General features: G+C 36.3%; 1 protein-coding gene across 5 annotated transcripts in view; it reads left to right on the forward strand.

Annotated features, from left to right (window-relative positions):
* SNX7 (sorting nexin 7) overlaps positions 1 to 23,770 on the forward strand; it is a 97,647-nt gene that overhangs the window by 25,026 nt on the left and 48,851 nt on the right. For 4 of the 5 annotated variants that reach the window (XM_067726991.1, XM_067726993.1, XM_067726992.1 and 1 more), the window contains exons 3-7: positions 11,475 to 11,585; positions 11,926 to 12,090; positions 14,154 to 14,352; positions 18,901 to 19,100; positions 21,876 to 21,962. In XM_067726991.1, coding sequence (XP_067583092.1) covers positions 11,475 to 11,585; positions 11,926 to 12,090; positions 14,154 to 14,352; positions 18,901 to 19,100; positions 21,876 to 21,962 — 762 coding nt within the window. The remainder of the gene's footprint in view (positions 1 to 11,474; positions 11,586 to 11,925; positions 12,091 to 14,153; positions 14,353 to 18,900; positions 19,101 to 21,875; positions 21,963 to 23,770) is intronic. The other variant, XM_067726994.1, reaches the window with a different exon arrangement.

A 23,770-nucleotide genomic window follows, 5' to 3' on the forward strand; every position in this document is an offset into this window, starting at 1 on the left:
AAAGATGTATATATCTGATCTCTTTACTCAGATTCTTAAGATCCTTCCCTGGCTCCTCACTTCCTACAGAACAAAGTGCAGACTCCTTTGTATGATATATAGAGAACTTCTCAGTCTGGGGCCAGCGTACCATATATGACTCACCTCTTACTCCCGACTTGTAATACCCCTGCTCTCCACTTGCATAGAACTACCTCTTTTATCTGAATATTCTAGGCTATTTCTTGCTCTCATGATTTTGCGTATGCTTTTTCTTCTGTCTGGTATGCCCTTCCCACTTTCAGACAGAAGAGTTACTGTTTGTTTTTCAAGATATAATTCAAAATGATGCCCACCACCTCTGCCCCACGTGCTGAGTCCTCTTTCTTCTGTTTGCTCACAGTGTTCTAACTGAGCTCTTAAAGAATGTAAGATACCACAGTCAGTGTAGCAAAGAAATCAAAAGCCTATATTTAGTCCTTCTAAGCCTCAGGGTTTTTTTGTTTTTTAATTTATAAGACTGAAATGATAATAGAACCTGGTTCTGTAGAGTTGCTGTAAGAATTAAGTTAGGATAACTAATAAACGTAAAACACTTAGCAAAGTGCCTAACATATAATAAGTATTCAGTAATTGACACCTACCTGTGTGTAGGTCACTAACTGTGTGTTTATTTGTATTTATTCCCAATGAGTCTGTGAGCTTCTCAAGGAAGGTAATTGTATCTTAAGTTATCCATAATTCTAAACACAATCCTTGGGATATAGCAAGTTAGCAATTTAACCTTTCGGTGAGTGAGTGAGTGAAGAAATTTGTAGTATCATAGTCATATCAAGATGCTGTAGAGCAAGACAGCATGGAGTTGAATCTTGATCACCCCCCTTCCTTGCTATTTAATTAACCTCTCTATGCTTAGTTTCCTCATTTGTAAATTAGATAACAGTATTAACCTCGTGTGGTCTTTGTGAATATTTAGTGTGTTAATACAGACACACTGCTAAGAATAGAGCCAGATTTCTCCTGTTACTACTGTTATAATCATCCATTTTCATTACCCTTTCTAGCAAAGATTTTGTGAAACTGAATTATTTTCCCCTCATTTGTTTCTTTCAGAAAGACACTTTATAAAACACCCTATGGATTTCATTCTAATCATAGACATACAGTTCTTATGAGTTATCCATATTACATCATATTTTAAATGTACTGCTCTTGTCGTAGTAGTAGTAATAGTGATAGTGATAATATTATAGTGTGTTAAACTAACTTTTATTGTGGCACTAATTTGTGCCAGGCAATGTTCTAACCACTTTGTATGTTTTAACTCATCTGAAGCTCACAACAATCTGGATCTTATGATTTACCCTCATTTTGTGAATGGGCCCACTGAAACTCAAAACTTGCCAAAGGTTATACAACACAGTCATTGGCACACAGTACTCGTGTGCCACGAGTACTGAAGCCCATGTGCCTAGAGGCCATGCTCCACAAGAGAAGCCATTGCAATGAGAAGCCTGCACACCGCAGCAAAGAGTAGACCCCGCTCGCCGCAACTAGAGAAAGCCCGCGCGCAGCAACGAAGACCCAGTGCAGCCAAACATAAATAAATAAATAAATAAATATTAAAAAATTTTACATTCATGGACACCAAGATTATGAGGATAAATGCAGGAGGAGCTTCCAGATGGCAGAGGAGTAAGACGTGCAGATCACCTTCCTCCCCAGAAATACATCTACATGTGGAACAACTCCTACAGAACACCTACTGAATGCTGGCAGAAGACCTCAGAACTCCCAAAAGGCAAGAAACTCCCCACGTACCTGGGTAAGGCAAAATTAAAAAGAAAAAACAGAGACAAAAGAATAGGGATGGGACCTGCACCAGTGGGAGGGAGCTGTGAAGGAGGAAAAGTTTCCACTTTCCACACTAGGGAGGCCCTTTGCGGGCGGAGACTGCTGGTGGCGGAGGGGGGAAGCTTTGGAGCCACGGAGGAGAGTGCAGCCACAGGGGTGCGGAGGGCAAAGTGGAGAGATTCCCACACAGAGGATCGGTGCTGACCAGCACTCACCAGCCCGAGAGGCTTGTCTGTTCACCCGCCGGGGTGGGCAGGCACTGGGAGCTGAGGCTCGGGCTTCGAAGGTCAGATCCCAGGGAGAGGACTGGGGTTGGCTGCGTGAACACAGCCTGAAGGGGGCCAGTGCACCCCAGCTAGCCCGGAGGGAGTCCGGGAAAAGGTCTGGAGCTGTCGAAGAGGCAGGAGACTTTTTCTTGCCTCTTTGTTTCCTGGTGCATGAGGAGAGGGGATTAAGAGCACTGCCTAAACGAGCTCCAGAGATGGGCGCAAGCCACAGCTAACAACGCGGACCCCAGAGACGGGCATGAATGCTAAGTCTGCTGCTGCAGCCACCAAGAAGCCTGTGTGAAAGCACAGGTCACTATCCACACCTCCCCTCCCGGGAGCCTGTGCAGCCCGCCACTGGCAGGGTCCCGTGACCCAGGGACAACTTCCCTGGGAGAACACACGGCACCTCAGGCTGTTGTAATGTTACACTGGCCTCTGCCGCCGCAGGCTTACCCCACACTCTGTACCCCTCCCTCCCCCTGTCCTGAGTGAGCCAGAGTCCATGAATCAGCTGCTCCTTTAACTCTGTCCTGTCTGAGCGAAGAAAAGACACCCTCAGGTGACCTACACGCAGAGACGGGGCCAAATCCAAAACTGAACCCCAGGAGCTGTGAGAACAAAGAAGAGAAAGGGAAATCTCTCCCAGCAGCCTCAGGAGCAGCAGACTAAATCTCCACAATCAACTGGATGTACCGTGCATCTGTGGAATACCTGAGTAGACAACAAATTATCCCAAATTGAGGACGTGGACTTTGGGAGCAACGATATATATATTTTTTTTTTTTTCCATTTTTCTCTTTTTGTGAGTGTGTATGTGTATGTTTCTGTGTGTGATTTTGTCTGTATAGCTTTGCTTTTACCATTTGTCCTAGGATTCTGTCTGTCCGTTTTTTGTTTGTTTGGTTTTTTTAGTATCGTTTTTAGCTCCTGTTATCATTGGTAGATTTGTTTTTTGCTTTGGTTCCTCTCCTCTTTCTTCTTTTTTTTATTACTTTAAAAAAAATTTTTAATTATTTTTTATTTTAATAACTTTCTTATTTTATTTTATTTCATTTTATCTTCTTTCTTTCTTTCTTTTCTCCCTTTTATTCTGAGCCATGTGGATGACAGGCTTTTGATGCTCCAGCCAGGCATCAGGGCTCTGCCTCTGAGGTGGAAGAGACAAGTTCAGGACACTGGTCCACAAGAGACCTCCCAGCTCCACGTAATATCAAACGGTGAAAATCTCCCAGAGATCTCCATCTCAACACCAAGACCCAGCTCCACTCAATGACCAGCAAGCTACAGTGCTGGACACCCTATGCCAAACAACTAGCAAGACAGGAACACAACCCCACCCATTAGCAGAGAGGCTGCCTAAAATATTAAGGCCACAGACAGCCCAAAACACACCACCAGACGTGGACCTGTCCACCAGAATGACAAGATCCAGCCTCATCCACCAGAACACAGGCACTAGTCCCCTCCACCAGGAAGCCTACACAACCCACTGAACCAACCTTAGCCACTAGGGGCAAAACCCCAAAACAACAGGAACTACAAACCTGCAGCCTGTGAAAAGGAGACCCCAAACATAGTAAGTTAAGCAAAATGAGAAGACAGAGAAACACACAGCAGATGAAGGAGCAAGGCAAAAACCCACCAGAGCAAACAAATGAAGCAGAAATAGGCAGTCTACCTGAAAAAGAATTCAGAATAATGATAGTAAAGATGAACCAAAATCTTGGAAATAGAATGGAGAAAATACAAGAAACGTTTAACAAAGACCTAGAAGAACTAAAGAGCAAACAAACAGTATGAACAACACAATAAATGAAATTAAAAATTCTCTGAATGGATCAATAGCAGAATAACTGAGGCAGAGGAACGGATAAATGACCTGGAAGATAAAATAGTGGAAATAACTACTGCAGAGCAGAATAAAGAAAAAAGAATGAAAAGAATTGAGGAAAGTCTCAGAGACCTCTGGGACAACATTAAGCACACCAACATTTGAATTATAGGGGTCCCAGAAGAAAAAGAGAAAAAGAAAGGGACTGAGAAAATATTTGAAGAGATTATAGTTGAAAACTTCCCTAATATGGTAAAGGAAATAGTTAATCAAGTCCAGGAAGCACAGAGAATCCCATACAGGATAAATCCAAGGAGAAACATGCCAAGACACATATTAAGCAAACTATCAAAAATTAAATACAGCAAGGGAAAACCAACTAATAACTCAGAAGGGAATCCCCTTAAGGTTAACAGCTGATCTTTTAGCAGAAACTCTGCAAGCCAGAAGGGAGTGGAAGGACATATTTAAAGTGATGAAGGGGAAAAACCTACAACCAAGATTACTCTACCCAGCAAGTATCTCATTCAGATTTGACGGAGAAATTAAAACCTTTACAGAAAAGCAAAACTTAAGAGGGTTCAGCACCACCAAACCAGCTTTACAACAAATGCTAAAGGAACTTCTGTAGGCAGGAAACACGAGAGAAGGAAAAGACCTACCATAACAAACCCAAAACAATTAAGAAAATGGTAATAGGAACATACATATCGATAATTACCTTAAATATAAATGGACTAAATGCTCCAAACAAAAGACATAGACTGGCTGAATGGATAAAAAAACAAGACACGTATATACACTGTCCAAAGAGACCCACTTCAGACCTAGGGACACATACAGACTGAGGGTGAGGGAATGGAAAAAGATATTCCATGCAAATGGAAATCAAAAGAAAGCTGGAGTAGCAATTCTCATATCAGACAAAATAGACTTTAAAAAAAAGACTATTACAATAGATAGGAAGCATACTACATAATGATCAAGGGATCAATCCAAGAAGAAGATAAAACAATTGTAAATATTTATGCACCCAACATCGGAGCACCTCAATACATAAGGAAAATACTAACAGCCATAAAAGGGGAAATTGACAGTAACACAATCATAGTAGGAGACTTTAACACCCCTGTTTCATCAATGGACAGATCATCCAAAATGAAAATAAATAAGGAAACACAAGCTTTAAATGATACATTAAACAAGATGGACTTAAGTGATATTTATAGGACATTCCATCCAAACACAGCAGAATATTTCTTCTCAAGTGCTCATGGAACATTCTCCAGGATAGATCATATCTTGGGTCACAAATCAAGCCTTGGTAAATTTAAGAAAATTTAAATTGTATCAAGTATCTTTTCCGACCACAACACTATCAGACTAGATATCAGTTACAGGAAAAAATCTGTAAAAAATACAAACACATTGAGGCTAAACAGTACACTACTTAATAACCATGAGATCACTGAGGAAATCAAAAAATACCTAGAAACAAATGACAATGAAAACACGACAACCCAAAACCTATGGCATGCAGCAAAAGCAGCTCTAAGAGGGAAGTTTATAGCAATACAATCCTACCTTAAGAAACAAGAAACATCTCAAATAAAGAAGCTAATCTTACACCTAAAGCAATTAGAGAAAGAAGAACAAAAAATCCCTAAAGTTAGCATAAGGAAAGAAATCATAAAGATCAGATGAGAAATAAATGAAAAAGAAATGAAGGAAATGATAGCAAAGATCAATAAAACTAAAAGCTGGTTCTTTGAGAAGATAAACAAAATTGATAAATCATTAGCCAGACTCATTAATAAAAAAAGGGAGAAGACTCAGATCAATAGAATTAGAAATGAAAATGGAGATGTAACAACTGACACTGCAGAAATACAAAGGATCATGAGAAATTACTACAAGCAACTATATGCCAATAAAATGGACAATCTGGAAGAAATGGAAATTTCTTAGAAACGCACAACCTTCTGAGACTGAACCAGGAAGAAATAGAAAATATGAACAGACCAATCACAAGCACTGAAGTTGAAACTGTGATTTAAAGTCTTCCAACAAACAAAAGCCCAGGACCAGGTGGCTTCACAGGTGAATTCTATCAAACATTTAGAGAAGAGTTAACACCTATCCTTCTTAAACTCTTCCAAAATATAGCAGAGGGAGGAACACTCCCAAACTCATTCTACGAGGCCACCATCACTCTGATACCAAAAACAGACAAAGATGTCACAAAGAAAGAAAACTGTAGGCTAATATCACTGATGAACATAGATGCAAAAATCCTCAAATAGAATACTGGCAAACAGAATCCAAGAGCACATTAAAAGGATCATACACCATGATGAAGTGGGGTTTCTCCCAGTAATGCAAGGATTCTTCAGTATACGTAAATCAATCAATGTGATACACCATATTAACAAATTGAAGGAGAAAAACCATATGATCATCTCAGTAAATGCAGAGAAAGCTTTTGACAAAATTTAATACCCATTTATGATAAAAACCCTCCAGAAAGTAGTCATAGAGGGAACTTACCTCAACATAATAAAGGCCATATATGACAAACCCACGGCCAGCATCATCCTCAGTGGTGAAAAACTGAAACCATTTTCACTAAGATCAGGAACAAGACAAGGTTGCCCACTCTCACCACTATTATTCAAAATAGTTTTGGAATTCTTAGCCATAGCAATCAGAGAAGAAAAAGAAATAAAAGGAATCCAAATCGGAAAAGAAGTAAAGGTCTCTGTTTTCAGATGACATGATACTACACATAGAGACTCCTAAAGATGCTACCAGAAAACTACTAGAGCTAATCAATGAATTTGGTAAAGTAGCAGGATACAAAATTAATGCACAGAAATCTCTTCCATTCCTATACACTAATGATGAAAAATCTGAGGGTAAAATTAAGAAAACACTCCCGGGCTTCCCTGGTGGTGCAGTGGTTGAGAGTCCGCCTGCCGATGCAGGGGACACGGGTGTATGCCCCAGTCCGGAAGGATCCCACATGCCGTGGAGTGGCTAGGCCCGTAAGCTATGGCCGCTGAGCTTGCGGGTCTTGAGCCTGTGCTCTGCAATGGGAGAGGCCACAACAGTGAGAGGCCTGCGTACCGCAAAAAGAAGAAAAAAAAAAAAAAGAAAATACTCCCATTTACCACTGCAACAAAAAGAATAAAATACCTAGGAATAAACGTACCTTAGGAGAGAAAAGACCTATATGTAGAAAAGTATAAGACACTGATGAAAGAAATTAAAGATGATACAAACAGATGGAGAGATATACCATGTTCTTGGATTGGAAGAATCAACATTGTGAAAATGACTCTACTACCCAAAGCAATCTACAGATTCAATGCAATCCCTATCAAACTACCACTGGCATTTTTCACAGAACTAGAACAAAAAATTTCACAGTTTGTATGGAAACACAAAAGACCCCAAATAGCCAAAGCAATCTTGAGAAAGAAAAATGAAGCTGCAGGAATCAGGCTCCCTGACTTCAGACTATACTACAAAGCTACAGTAATCAAGACAGTGTGGTACTGGCACAAAAACAGAAATATAGATCAGTGGAACAGGATAGGAAGCCCAGAGATAAACCCACGCACATATGGTCACCTTATCTTTGATAAAGGAGGCAAGAATATGCAGTGGAGAAAAGATAGCCTCTTCAATAAGTGTTGCTGGGAAAACTGGACAGGTACATATAAAAGAATGAAATTAGAACACGCCCTAACACCATTCACAAAAATAAACTCAAAATGGATTAAAGACCTAAATGTAAGGCTAGACACTATAAAACTCGTAGAGGAAAACATAGGCAGAACACTCTATGACATGAATCACAGCAAGATCCTTTTTGACCCACCTCCTAGAGAAATGGAAATAAAAACAAAAATAAATAAATGGGACCTAATGAAACTTAAAAGCTTTTGCACAGCAAAGGAAACCATAAATAAGATGAAAAGACAACCCTCAAAATGGGAGAAAATATTTGCAAATGAAGCAACTGACAAAGGATCAATTTCCAAAATTTACAAGCAGCTCATGCAGCTCAATGTCAAAAAAACAAACAACCCAATCCAAAAATGGGCAGAAGACCTAAATAGATATTTCTCCAAAGAAGGTATCCAGAATGCCAACAAACACGTGAAAGAATGCTCAACATCATTAATCAGTATAGAAATGCAAATCAAAACTACAATGAGATATCATCTCCCACCGGTCAGAATGGCCATCATCAAAAAATCTACAAACAATAAATGCTGGAGAGGGTGTGGAGAAAAGGAAACCCTCTTGAACTGTTGGTGGGAATGTAAATTGATACAGGCACTGTGGAGAACAGTATGGAGTTTCCTTAAATAACTAAAAATAGAACTGCCATACAACCCAGCAATCCCACTACTGGGCATATACCCTGAGAAAACCATAATTCAAAGAGAGTCATGTACCACAATGTTCATTGCAGCTCTATTTACAATAGCCAGGACATGGAAGCGTCCATTGACAGATGAATGGATAAAGAAGATGTGACACATATATACAATAGAATATTACTTAGCCATAAAAGGAACGAATTTGAGTTATTTGTAGTGAGGTGGATGGACATAGAGTCTGTCATACAGAGTGAAATACATCAGAAAGAGAAAAACAAATAGCATATGCTAACACATATCTATGGCATCTAAAAAACAAACAAAAAACAATGGTCATGAAGAACCTAGGGGCAAGACTGGAATAAAGATGCAGACCTACTGGAGAGTGAACTTGAGGATATGGAGAGGGGGAAGGGTAAGCTGCCACAAAGTGAGAGAGTGGCGTGGACATATGTACAGTACCAAATGTAAAATAGATAGCTAGTGGGAAGCAGCCACATCGCACAGGGAGATCAGCTCAGTGCTTTGTGACCACCTAGAGGGGTGGGATAGGGAGGATGGGAGGGAGGGAGATGCAAGAGGGAAGAGGTATGGGGATATATGTATATTTATAACTGATACACTTTGTTATAAAGTAGAAACTAACACACCATTGTAAAGCAATTATACTCCAATAAAGATGTTAAAATAATAATAAAATAAAAAATAAAGATACACATTCATAAAAAAGAAGGATAAATGCCACATGCTCATATACCTACATGTACACTGGCAATCTCTTACTTAGAAATACTTAAGGGTGACCCGATTGTAAATAATTATATCAGGAAGCCCACATTCCTGGCATCTGTTCCCCTTATGGGAAATTATCCTTTATTCTCCAGGTTAGAATATCTGAGGTGAGTGCTCTAAAGAAGTACTTTCTGTTTCAGAGATTAGAGATTTGCCTTGACCTAGGACATGTAGGAGTAAGAACTCAGAGGTTTAATAAGGGTCTGTCCTCTCACATCCTCATCATGAAGACAAACTCATCAATGCCTGACAGTATGTAGTTGTGGGTTAAAGTGTATTCTTGATTCTGAGATTCATTTTCCCTCAAAAACAGTTTTCTAAATCCTCCAATTTAGAGTAACTGTTTGCCCTTGACCAAAGGTCAGTATTTGTTAAATAAATGCATTTTGAGGTATAGATCACATGAGTCCATTAGTCTTAAACTTCAAGTATGCAAGCTCTTATGGTCAGACATGAAACACCATTTACAATTTACTTTCCATGGGAAACTGTATTCTAGATTAGAAGATAGAGATAAAACTTCCAAACAGTAGGAATAACAGCGTTTGATGATAAATTTCCAACTTAGAAAGAACTTGTGTTCTAAAAAGTTATTTTGGAGCAGAAATAATATATAACTTATAACCCTTTAGAAGCCCAATGAAGTCTTAGAGTAGGAAGAAAGAATGCACTGTCCTTAAGATTTGTACTTATCCTCTGTTTTCTTCTGTTATTGTAGTATGTTAGGGAACTCCTCTTTTAAGTCAGTGGCAGGGTGATGAGGACAGAATCAACCAATTATTTGACTTGATTTTATGTCTTTCTGTTCCTGGAATTTATACAAGTTTCTTTTGTGTTTACTTGACGTTTTGGGAATTCTTGAAGACATGTAAAGCTCTATCTTACTTTAACTTCCCAGTGTTTGAGTGTTTTTATTGTTAGTTATGCCATTTTATTTTCTTGGAAATGGATAGTGAACCTATACGTATGTGCCAGGTATGAGGAGGTATCAGTAAGTGTTGTTTAATGAGTGACTCTAAACATGTTTTGTGTGCATATGTATGTATGCATGTTTATGTATTTGCATATATATATACACATACCAACTTGTATATATATTTGTTAAACCGTGTTTCTACTAGATTTAGTTTGCCTATTTTTACCATTTCCACAACTTGTACCATTTGGCATAATAGTTAGATTTTGTAGTGTTTTTTGAACATGTAGTTCCTTAGACTTCCGCATCTCATTTACCTCCACTTTTTCCCGCTAAAAAGGGAATGTTTTGCTAAGATATATTTTATGATATTCTAAACATTCATTTTAAAAGAATAAACTTTGTCAAGTATAGCTTTTGTGAGCCTTATTTTATGACAATTAAGATTGCATCTTATTTTGACTTGAACTGCTTAATTTTACAATTGTGTTCGTCTGTGTGGGTGATTGATATTTCTGGTGAATGTGAAATATGTAATGTGTTATTTATTCCATGTTTACTTCTCCAGGAAAATCTCAAACTTAATATTACTGTGTATAATTTTTTTAAAAAAATTATATAAATGACTTTTTTTCTTATGATAGGTGAGGGCACATTATCTAAGCTATTTTTGTATCTGGCTTGGGATTCAGGTAATAGAAGTGAGGTTGATATTTTACCCATGTTCTTCTTGTCATGTGTGTTGGAATAGATTTTTGGTTTGTTAAGAACAGATATTTTAATGTATTTGCTTAGTTTTTAGGAGTTTAGGCATATAGCTCAGAATTCCTTGAGAAATGATAGGAAGATTTTCTTTTCACGTTAAATTTCCATTAATGACATTTTTAAAAAGCAGTAAAATCACTCTGTATAATGTTAGAATTTTCAAATACTAAAAGCAAATTTTATCAAAGCAATTCATTTGAGCAAATTCCAGGAAAACATTTTTTTCTCAGTTATGTTCAGGTTATTTTCCAAGTTGCAAAAATAGGACTTTCCTCAAATTCTGAATTCTGATCATCTTGAAAAATGAAATATATTTGAAACCTAAATTCAGAACACACTTTCTTGTTAGCAAGAAAGTCATGCCAAAGATAATAGTAGTTAAAATCTTGTGGAAGACAGATGGTTGCTCTAAGACAGATTTTTTCAGTTTGGATTTTAAATTTGAGCATGATGTTTGCTTTCTTTCTGGGAATACTGGAAAGTTTGCTTTGTTTCATCTGCTACATGAATTGATGTCTGCAAAAAAAAAAAAAAAAGACAGGCTGACAAACACTGAATAATTAGAATTTGTTAGTTTTTCTTAGAGACCCATTTATTTCAGAATGTCTAAAATAACATTAGGCAAATGTCTTCTGTCTTATATTGCATGTGCTGTTATTTTCTCCTACTTTCTTCAGACGTCTCGTGGGGAATTTGACTCCAGTGAATTTGAAGTTAGGAGACGTTATCAAGATTTCCTTTGGTTGAAAGAAAGACTTGAAGAAGCACACCCCACTCTGATTATTCCAGTAAGTTTACATTTTTTTTTTCACAGAATAACTGCCATTTTGTCTTGTGAATCGTTAGAATGCCTAACACCCAATTTCAGACCTTTTAATTCAGTATAATTCATTTATCTTAGGAACATTTGTTTTTAAACTTTTCAATCTATGTACAGATTTGTTTTTTTAAAGTATTGTAATGTGTTAAGATTTTAGTATTTGGCTCTAGCGTTGTGAATTTTGAAAAATTATTTTTATAAGAAATGATCACACGTTCAAATAATCTTCCAAAAAGAAAAAGTGTAGAATTCCTTATAATCCTGTGCCACATAATGTTCAGATACCTTTTTAAATTTTTTTGCCCTAGCCATTGCCAGAAAAGTTTATAGTGAAAGGAATGGTGGAACGCTTTAACGATGACTTCATTGAGACACGCAGGAAGGCATTGCATAAATTTTTGAACCGAATTGCTGATCATCCAACTCTAACATTTAATGAAGACTTTAAAGTTTTTCTTACTGCACAAGCTTGGGTAAAGGATTTTAATTTATACTCATATAATCCTTTAGTATCTATACGTGTAGTAGGTTGTATGCTTTCTCTTATTTACCTTTATAAATTAGGTAAGAGTGACCTCGAATTAAGATGTGTTTTTAAACATTGGAGAGAGATCCTTTAATTACAACCCTGCGTCAGGTCTACGTATAAACATTATGAAAATCTTGTACCTTTCTCACATATACATCCTCATATTTCTCTTGGTAGCTGAATTTTTTTTTTAATGCCTGGGTACTCCTTGCATATATTGCCAATACTGAAAATATATAAACATTTAAAAATTGACACTGTTTTGAGTAGTAATTGGTCAGGGCTTTTCAAGTTAGGATAAAAGATTTTATTAAATAGATGGATGGAGAGATAGGTAAATAATATAATTTCCTTACTTTCCCTTCAATTACCTAATTGAAGGGGGTCTAATTTCTAATACAGAAACCTTACATGTTCCTTTTCTTTTATTCTATGAAGATGTAACTCACCAAGAAAGATGATAGGTAGAACAATGGTTAGTATTAAATACTTACTGACCAGTGTTGAGTTTTCTATCTCTCGGTTGTTGCCAAAGTGATCGAAGCTAAAAAGTGATTCATCTCAATCTTGACGGTACTTGCTGTCTGGAAGCCCTATGTGACTTATGTGAGATGAATTTGTGGCCTGACTCCAGACCCTTAGAAGCTGTTAGAAACATTATCTGCAGTCAGCAGTTGCAGTAACAGCTTGCCCGTTGTGACTTGTGCTGTTTCTGATAATGTTTACTCTATCGAATGATGTGGTAGCACTCCTCGATAGACGTGTTGCCTGGTCAAGAATAGCATCTGTTATTATTTGCACACAAAATCATATTGACATGGAAATAAACAAGTTTATATATTATTTTGTGTAAGACCTTTAGGAAAGAAGATCTGGAGAAAGATAATATGTTATTTAATATTTGGGTAAATAATACATAATATTTTTATCTGTGGATTTGGTAGTCAGCATTGTTATAGATTTTTTTGTGTGTGTGTATGTTACTCTTCATCTTTTATTTGATCTCAAACCTGTGTTTCAGTAAGTGCTACAACCATCCTCAGAATCCCTTGTCCTCCTTCTTGGTGTTCTTTTTTAGTATGCCATACTTCTGAAGGAATACTGTAGTGTATCCTTTTATAGCATTTCTACTTTGCAAGTCTGTAGCTGACCCTCCTAAGTTAACTAGAATTAGAAACAGCTAGTTATATATTTTATTAAAAATCTTTCTCCAAAGACAGTCAGCCAGTGGAGATAGTGTCACAGTTTATCCAGTTAAGTTAGTTGCAGAGCTATGGTCAGGGAGTATCTGTTTACCAACTATTCTAGTGACTTTAAGTAGACAAAGCAGGTTAGTGCTTAGCAGTGAAGCCCCTAGGGTCAGACTGCTAGGGCTCCAATCCTTATCGAGTAATTCATTGCTCTTGGAACTTGAGCAAACCTTCCTTTGCTTCTATTTTCTTCTGTACAATGAGGATAATAATAGAACCTACTTCATAGTGTTATTGTGAGTTATGTATATAAGAATGCAGGTATAGTGCCTGCAACATTAAGCTCTTAATAAATGCTAGCTATTATTATAACTAAAGAATTAATGAAGTTTTCCAATTTTTTTCCGGGGAGTAGTTATAGTTAGACCCTAAGAAATCTTTTTCTCAATCATTTTTCTATTAAATTCCTGTTATAAAATATGGATTTCATCTCATATCATCCTTCTTATCTTCTCCAGTAATCTCCTTAAGTGCGATTCCTTCTGTTAAACCTTGTTCTTTGAAAGATCCATGCTCTGAGGAAACATATTTTACATGAGCTCTTTGAAAAGGAATGTTATCAAGGAGACTGAGATTTAGAGAAAGAACTGTACCCTAAACTCATCTGCTTCAAATTAACGTGAAAAAAAAAAAAGAAGACGTATATGAAACATTTTTATTATCTTTATTTTATTCTTCTAATTAGATTTCTTTTTTGTTGTTGGGACTTGGAATATCATTGTCTGCTTCATCACGCATATTTTATTTTTTTGTCTAGGAACTCTCTTCTCACAAGAAGCAAGGGCCTGGATTACTCAGCAGGATGGGGCAGACGGTCAGAGCGGTTGCATTATCAATGAGAGGAGTTAAAAGCCGCCCCGAGGAGTTCATGGAAATGAATAACTTTATTGAAATATTTAGCCAGAAAATAAATTTGATAGATAAAATATCTCAGAGAATTTACAAGGAAGAAAGGGGTATGTAGAATCACTGAAATGTGATTTCAAAGTTGTTTGATTTCTGATGGATCTTTACATTTGCTGGTGTGGTAAGGCAACATCAACTTAGCATTTCTTTTTGGTCATTATTAGGATTTCTGTCTCTGCTTACAGTGCCTGTCTGTTATTGCATGCTGTTTACTTTATCTATTAGAGCCCTTAACATATTAATGAGTTGTTTTAAAATCCTGGTCTGATAATTCCAACATCTCTACCACATCTGGTTCTGATGCTTGCCCTCTCTTCAAATTGTGTTTTTTGCCTTTTGGTATGTCTTGTAATTTTTTTATTGGTAGCCGGACATGATGTACTCATAAAAGTAAACAGGCCTTTAGTAATGTGGTAGTGAGGTGTCGGGGAGAGGAAGTATCCTAGAGGCCTGTGATCAGGTCTCAGTCCTTTAGTGAGTCTGTGCCTCTGGACCGTGAGCTTCACAAAAGTTGTTTTTTTTTCCTCCCCCCCTCTTAGTTGGATCAGGATGGCCAGAGTGGGCTCAAGTTGGGTATTTCCCTTCCAGGTCATTTAGGTTCTGATAATATCCCATCAGGTTATGCTCTGGTTAACTAGTTGCCCATGAGGGCAGGCCTTGTTAAGAAGGAACAAGGCCTTCCCACCCGCTGCAGGAAGCAGAAGTAGTTTTTATCTGATATTTACTGTGTAAGCTTTTGGGGGTAAATCTCACAACATTGTGGGGTCCCCTTGTGACTGGGTTCCTCTGGAGTTTTTATTAACTCTTTGAATTGTCCACACTGAGCCTCCAGCAATTCATCATTGACAGTTTCAGTCTCCCTACCCCCCGGCACTGGTTGCAGAAGTGATTTCCCCTCTTGAGTCTCTGCTCCAGGAAGACAAGATTCCTTGTAGCCATGTGTCTGTCTTTTCAGTCTTGCAGGCAGTGGTTTGTCCTGTGTCCTCCCCTCTCTCACAGATCCAAAAAAAATTTGGCTTTTCAGTCTGCTCGGCATTTTTCTTGTTAAGACCAGTGGCGACTTCCAAGCTCCTTACAGAGGAATCACACAACATTAAGTTAGAATTTCACCTTCAAAGTGTGGTTTATTCCCAGATCTATTGTGAAAATTTCTGATTCCTAAATGATTTTGAATGTAGTCCTGGCCGGTTTCCATTTGCTTTAATTAATCACTAGCTGTCTTGTTCTCATTTATAGATAATAGTGATAAAGAGCTTAATATTTTGGATGTAGTTGGTCTCAAATGTTCAACATGGGCTATAGTTTTAATCAAAGAAGGGATGTGTCAGGAAATAGGGTTTTCACAGTTTCTAGTGATTTTTGTATGGGGGGACAAGTACTCATTAGGCCTGTCCAACCAATGGCAGAGATTTATATATGGGAAAATAGGTCCTGTTTCCTATTTTCAAGTTAGAATTTATTCCATGATGGAACTTCCCTGGTGGTCTAGTGGCTAACACTCCACGCTCCCAATGCAGGGGTCCTGGGTTCAATCCCTGGTCAGGGAATCAGATCCCACATGCCGCAACTCAAGATTCCGCAACTAAAGATCCTGCATGCCGCAACTAAGACCCAATGCAGCCAAACAAATAAATAAATACTAAAAAATAATAATTTATTCCATTATGATTTTTTCTAATTCTATGAGTTTTTGCTAATTTTCTGATTATATTTACCTACGTTAAAAATAGATGACTAATTCAGAAAATATATTTCCTAATATAAATCGGTTTTAGAGATGAACTACTTAAAGTCCCTACATTGATGGTTTATTTCTTTATTGTCCATGTCCCACATTAAACTGTAAGTTCCATCAGGACAAAAAGGGAAAAGGATTGATTTATTTCTGGTATCTAGATAGCGCCTAACACATTGTAGATGCTCAGTTAAAATCTATTCAGTGATTGAAAAAATAAATGAATAAACATAAGATTTGGTGGTATGAAAATCTGCTTTATCAAGAATTGATTGGTTATTAAAAGAGATATAGAAAAAATTGTTATATCTGAGTGTGTATTGCCTTTTCTCTAACTTCCTTTCCTATGTATTGACTTGGTGAGGTCATTGTGGTGACTAAATATTGTTTAATAATTTGTTTTATGCCTCTTGGTCTGCCTTTGTATTTACCATTTGCCATTTTTTTTTAATGTCAAGAAGCCAGTTGTTTTAACTAGGTTCTGTGATTCCAGGTCTATTAAGTAGATTCTTGATGCATAGTTAAGTTGTATAGCAATTCAAAGAGGCCCTTGGAAACTCTTGACACTTAAGATTTCTGTAGAATATCAATATGCTTTATATTTGCCAGCACAAGGGACTAGTTTTAAAATCTTTGATATACTCTAATATTTGTGAAATGCTCAAAACGAAAAGTGTGTTTTGTGGTAGAGTTTATAAATCTGAGCTCTCATTTTCAAGGAGTGAATGCACACTGGCCCAAACTTGAAGGATTTCTTGGTCTTTCGAATGTGAAGCCCACTTGTCAAGATTTCATTCAAAATGATAGACTTTTTTTTTTTTTTTTTGTAGTCCTGGGAGTCTAAGCTATATAGGGTGTTTCATTCATATTTAAATCATAAAGAATTTGATGATCACAACAAGTCATTTCTCTTATGATTTACTTTTATTCAGTTTTTTTCTGTGATTTTGTTTTGTGTTCCCCAATTTATTAGGCAAATTTGTATTGACCACATGTTGTGCTGCTGCTTTGTGCTAAAGATTGAAGGAGGATTAAGATAGTACCTGTCCTTGAGCTCACAGTTTAGTTGGGGAAACAGATATATTAATGGACAAATTACAGTGCAGCTCATTAAGTGTTTGCATACAGATGCGATTTGAGTGCTGTATAAGCACTGTTTTAGAATTTCAGGGAAGCTCTCTATATAAAAATAAATACTACACAGGGTTAATGACACACTTTGATATATACACAAATTGAGAAAAGAAATAAAGTAGAATATTTTCTAGAAATATTAGTTTGGTGATTATTTAAAATAAAAGATAGGCCTAGATCAAGAGGATGCAATTTGGAAGGGCTCTAGTGGTCATTAAACCGAATATCTTCCTTAGGTGACAACTAATATTTCTGTTTTTTTTTAATTTTTAAAGTCTTTTTTAGTTTACTTGATCATATAAACTTCTGAAATTTTAATAGTTTAGTAAAAAGTTTAATTTAGAGCAATATGACATATTTCAACTAACCCCAGTGACTAGTAAGATGATTAAATATAGAGAATTTAATTGTATTTATATGGATATTAAACCAAAAACACTCAGTACTCATGCATTCTCTACCATAAAAAGCCGTCTGTCATTAAAAGTTGATAGTGTGAAAGCAAACGTATAAAAGCATTCAGATTTTAAAATGAAATCCAAATTTTTGGATAAATTTTTGGCTTATCGAGCATTGAATAGTCTTTTGTTATTCATTCTTTCATTGATATGAAAATATATATTGAATATATTATGTATTAGGCTTCGAGATTAAAAAAATAATAAGACCCTGCCCAGTTGAGTCTTGGAGCATATGGCCTAGGCGTGTGTGAGTTATGCAAGCAGTTATAATAAAGTGGGATAATAGAAGTATTAAATTATGATAGGCTTTAATAGAAATATAAAATTATAATAGACTCATTGAGGACAAAGCATCTAAGAAGCCTTTGGAACAGAAACAGAAGAGATTTGTTTGTGTTAGGACTTAAAGGATTAGAAGTAGTTTGTTAGATGATAGAAATGGCAGAGGGCAAGACTAAAAGATACATGCATTGTTTAAGTTAGGAGAAATCATGAGATATTCATGAATGAGCGGTTATTTTGGCTTGAATTAAAATATCTTTGGGGGAGAATCTGAGGAGTTAGACCTGGAGAGGCAAGGTAGGGACTGATCATAAAGGACTTTCTAATTCAGCTAAGAAACTTCACTGTTCATATACTGTGACAAAAATTGAAAGGGAGAGAATTGTTAGAAGTCCCTTGCAGTAGTGCAGGTTAGAGATGCTGATGACAGTGGAAGTGAGGAGAGGTGGGTGGGTGGGTAGGTAAGTGGGTGGGTAAATGGATGGATGGTTAGATAGATAGATAGAGATTTAGAAATATTGGAATTGCTGACTGGCTCTGTGCAGGTGTGAGTCTAGGGTCTAGGATGACCCCACATTTTTTGCTTAGATCTCTGGAAGCAATTACCATTAAGAGGATATGTAAACAGGATAAGAGGAAAAAGAAGACATGTTTTGTTTAGGTCACGTTGCCTATGAGGTATTCAGGTATAGTTTGTTTGGTAGGCAGAAGCCTGTCATAGATACAGTGATCGTATAATTTATCTCCCAAGCCAGGACACTTTTGAGAATGAAAAAGCATGTTATTGATTACACTTGGAAAGTTTTCATTCAAGGACCAGTTGAGCAGATTGGGATGACAGGTCAATTTAATGAAAGATGATATCCATATTCTTATGTTCATGTACAAGAACATGTGCACAATGAGAAAATAAGGTCCTTTCTTATTGTCTGTAATACAGGGATTTTGAAAACTCCTGTAAATTGAAGAACTTATTATTTTTTTAGAATATTTTGATGAAATGAAAGAATATGGCCCAATTCATATTCTGTGGTCAGCATCAGAAGAAGATCTGGCTGATACTCTAAAAGGTGTTGCCAGCTGCATTGACAGATGCTGTAAGGCCACTGAAAAACGGATGTCTGGACTCTCAGAGGCCCTGCTTCCTGTCGTACATGAGTATGTGCTTTATAGTGAAATGTTAATGGTAAGAACACCTAATTCTACTTCTGCCTTAGTTCCTGACCTGATTATATGCTTTATAAAGGCAGTTTCTATTTCTTTTTGTTCACCACTATCTTCCCATCCTAGAAGGATGCTTTGCGTGTAGATACTGATAAATATTTGTTCACTGCATGAATGAATTGATGAGTGGAAGAATATGTTAGTAAAAGACAGGAATTTTCAACAGTAGCAACAACAGTTTATAAGATAGATTTGAAGCATCCTCAGTCAGGATTTACATAGGGAGTATGATTAGTTTTTCCAGCCTTTTAAAATTTTACTTTAAAATTTTTCAGCACTTGAGAAATTTCTTTTCATGAAAGAGTTGCTTTCTTGCTTCTAGGTACATTTGATTTAGCAATATATTTAGTATCATTATGTAGAAAGTACTTGAGTAGGATCTTGATGTTTGTTCTGTCTTCTGGGTGCTTCTGAAAAGAGATCCTTCAAATTAACATGTTTCTTTCACTATTTGAAAAGGCTTTTATTCCTCTTACATCAGAGTTTTGCATTTACCCTCCTCAGTTCAAGTTAAGGTTTCCAGATATTTTGGATTTAGCAATGCTATCTGCAAAGCTAATGTTTTTCATCCAGTATTATTCTCTGCTCACAATACCTTGCACAGTTGAACTGATACCCTCAGCTTTCTGGTGTTGTAGGGTGACAGTGGGGGAAGGAGTCAGCTTGCATTCAGTTATAGTCCATTTTTTCTGCCATTTAGACTTGAATCCATGTCTGGTTTCTGTATTCATGTCCTCTTGATTTGGGAGGATTAAAAAATTTTTTTTACTTTGTCTTGTTAAGAAAAGTTCTCTTAGCCTTTCAGCATGATATCTGCCTCTTTCGTATTTATCATGTTTAGGTTTTCCTTTCACAGAATCATTAAATATTTTGTAGGTATTTCGGATTTCTGCTGTTACTTGACTTTGTTGTGATCCTCCCATAAACACACCCTCCCTGCTTCCCAAAGTCCTCTAATGTTTCACTGCTGAGGTGCTTCCTCCTTGCCTCCATCAATTTCCTTGGCTACATTCCATTGGTTTACTTCATTATTGATCTCTCTTGTGTGGCTGTTCAAAGAGATCTGATTTTTATCATTAAAAATATTATATTCTTTTCCCTTAATTAGATGTTTTGCTCTTTATGTCAGGATGGAAATTATGCAATTTAAATCCTGTATTATTAAAGGTGTGGAAAAATTATAATAGCAACCGGAATTGAATTATTTTATAGGTCCTCATTTGATTGTATTATTTTGTAGGTTCCTAGGATATAATCAATAGCACTTATATTGAAGTTGTGCTTCTGTTTTATATTGGAATATTTTCTTCAATGTGAGCTAAAATAATGAAAAATACATGCCTTGACTAAATTTGTGCAGTTTTTACTAGTTGTCTTCTGAAGTCACCTCTTACTTAAAATATTTCTATCTATATGAAGCACAATATTTCATATTTATGGAAACATACATAAAATTAATGGGACTAAATTATAGTATGTGTCATTTGGGTTAGAGAAAGGAAGGGGTTCCTGACATTAATGGCCATTAAACATTGAAGTAAATATAAAAGAATTTGTGATAATTAGTTGAATTTTCTATTCATTTCTTTGAAAACAAGAGAAATGTTAATCTCTTTTGAACGTTTTAAGATTGATTCCACCAGGCACAAAACCAGGGTGAGTCATTTTCAGGATGAGTTTTATCCTTAATGCCTCTCAATATTCTCTCAAATACTATAGAGCCAGCTTATCTGGTTCCATTTAACTGATTTGTGGTTAAGGTTCTTCCCTTCCTCTGAAAATACCCAAAAGACCTGTACGTCACTAAGGCCCTTCTCTTGTATGTCCTGCAACTCTGCTCTCCCTGGCTGAACTGTTTGCTTACCCAGAGTTAGTTTTATTTTTGCCTTGAACTGTTTAGGACACTTGTGTTCATTATTACAGTTTCATTATTTAATTAATACTATGGAAACCAGTGAAAGATGAGTACAAATAAAAAGAATCTTGGTGTCTACGAAGACTGTCTTGGAAGAAAAGTGAGTCACCAAGGGAAAGACATTGAAAAAGACTAGAAAACATTATAAAAGATGTAGATGAATTCTGCACTCAAATTCCTTCACCAGGGTGTATTAAGTGAAACGTGAAATCATGGTTATTCAAGAAAACAAGATGGAACTCCTCTCAGTCAGAGCAGACGCCATGCTTTCTCCTCAGTCTTGGCTAATCGGTTAATACTTACATATTTTAAGCTAAAATAAAATCTTAAGATGTGAATGCACACTTCAATTTTGATTCCCCATTGTAATTGACTTTGATTAACTATGCCTTTGGAGTTCAATAAGAGGGCTGATTGTAGATACTTTCAGATGTGTAGCCCATGTGCCCTCCCAACTGCAACCAGTTTACACCATAGCACGTATTTTCAGTGCTCCTATTGACTTTTTTAGTTCTTTGCTCTTTTTGAAGAACTGTACCTGCCTAGAGTGCACCATTAAAACATGTCTTTTGTACATAAAGTACTTAAACCAGTAAGGTGTACATTGGGAAAACTAATAAAAGATTATGAAAAAGTTTCCTTTAAATACTTGCTATCAGTTTAGCTTTTAGAGATTATTTTTTTTTTTTAAGTCATTACACCCCTAGATGACTGATGGCCTGGGGAAGAGATGGTATTTATATTCTCAAATGTATATTTTTGTTATACAAAGATTATTAAAACTAAGTACAACCTGTTTCATTCCTGTGTTTTAATATGAAGGGTGTCATGAAAAGAAGAGATCAAATACAGGCAGAACTGGATTCCAAAGTTGAAGCTTTGACCTCTAAAAAGGCAGATACTGATCTGGTAAGTTTTTAAATTTCTTGTTATAATCACGTAGAATTGATTGTCTAAAATTTGTATTAGCTCCATTACATGCTTTTTTTTAAGCATTCAGTAAATGATACTAAAATTTCTTCCAAAAATCAATTATACATTGAGTACCAGGTGAGTCTGTAAGCTTACGATGCTTTTCTGCCTTTCTGTCTTATATTTTTTCTTACAATGAGTAAAGTATGAAGTTAATTTTTTTTTAAATTAGAGTGCTTGAATTCAGAAAGTATGGAAAAAAGTACCTAACATTGTTCCAGAAGGTTAGCAAGTACTCAGTAAATAAATCTACTTTTTACTAGTTTTATAAGAAATTTGTACAAGGTAAGTTGGTGTTCCTATACATATTTTTCTAGTTATTGTAAAAATCTCTACAAAGGAGGTATCTTCGTTTTCAAGTTTAATCCTTTTCTTAAAATACTTTTTTCATGGAAATTTTCAAACATAAAAAATGATCTAATAATATAATGAACTCATTTACCCACCACTGGGCTTCATTAATTCCCAACATTTTGCCCAGTTTTTTTCACCTGGCTATTTCTCACTTTTTTTTTTTTTCTGAAGTACTCTAAAGCAAATTTCAGACATTATATTTTCACGCACAATAGTTTAGCATTTATATTTTCTTGTCTTTGCATGTTGTCATGATACTATCAGATCAGAATTGTTATCATTTTAAAACAGAGGAAGAGGCTTGAAACGTAGAGTAACTTGTCCAAATTTATATAGTTCTTGAAACAGAAGTAGGACTGGAGTATCACTTGCCTCCCTCAAACCATGCTGCCTCTCAGAGAGCAAGTATAAAAGTTGGAGAAATCACTCATTACTTTGTTAACTTTTATTACATTTTCTATGAAAGAGACTTTCCTAATTTTATTTTTAATTTAAGGGTTTAGAGTACACTTATGTCAGGTGAATGGGGGAGTCCTTGAAACACCCCCCCAGCCCCCAACCCCCCCGCCCCCCATTAATCCATTGTATTATTGCTGCCCATCCCAACTTGGCTTGGGAGCTAACCTCCCTCCTCCCTTCTTTAATTTTCTCTCTAGCTTTAATAATTTTCTAACACAAAAGATGAAATTCTTACTGGTTTTCTTTGTATTATCTTTCTCTTTCTCTCCCTGTCCATAATCTAAATACCTTGAGGGTAGGAATTTTTTAATTGTTTCCTGAAGTATTCTCAGCCCAGAGAACAGTGCCTGGTACATGGTGGTCACTCAATAAATATTGTGAATGAATGAAACTTGCAGTGATTGCTTGGCTTCATAAAAACATATTGAACATTTGAAGCAATAAGTCTCTACAAAATCAGACTTTGTGTAAAATGTTGAGATTTCACTAAAACGTGATTATGAATTATCCTCACCTTTTTTAACTATGCTTATTTTTCAAACTCAAATTTATTCTCCTGCATGGAGTGTGAGCGGGGAGTGGTGGGCTGCTGTGGACAGAGTAGGAGAATGGAATCTGTGAGAGAGACTAACAGAAAATGTAGAACAAGTGGAACTAGTGGTCGAGGGGGAGCTCTTGCTTTTACCTCAAGATGAGGAGAAAAAAGAGGAAATCCAAGATTAACCTTCTCAATACAGTAAGGGATAAATATATATACACATTTATATATATTATATTTATATAATATATATACACACACATATGTACATATATTTTTTTTTAATTTAAAAAGTCAACTGGAATGAACAGAGATGGGTGAGCACATGTACAACAATTATAATTGTATCATTGTAACTGTAGAATGTTTTTATTTGTTAAATAATTTCTAAAGA

The sequence above is a fragment of the Pseudorca crassidens genome, chromosome 2 (genome assembly GCF_039906515.1).
Source record: "Pseudorca crassidens isolate mPseCra1 chromosome 2, mPseCra1.hap1, whole genome shotgun sequence".
NCBI lineage: Eukaryota > Metazoa > Chordata > Mammalia > Artiodactyla > Delphinidae > Pseudorca > Pseudorca crassidens.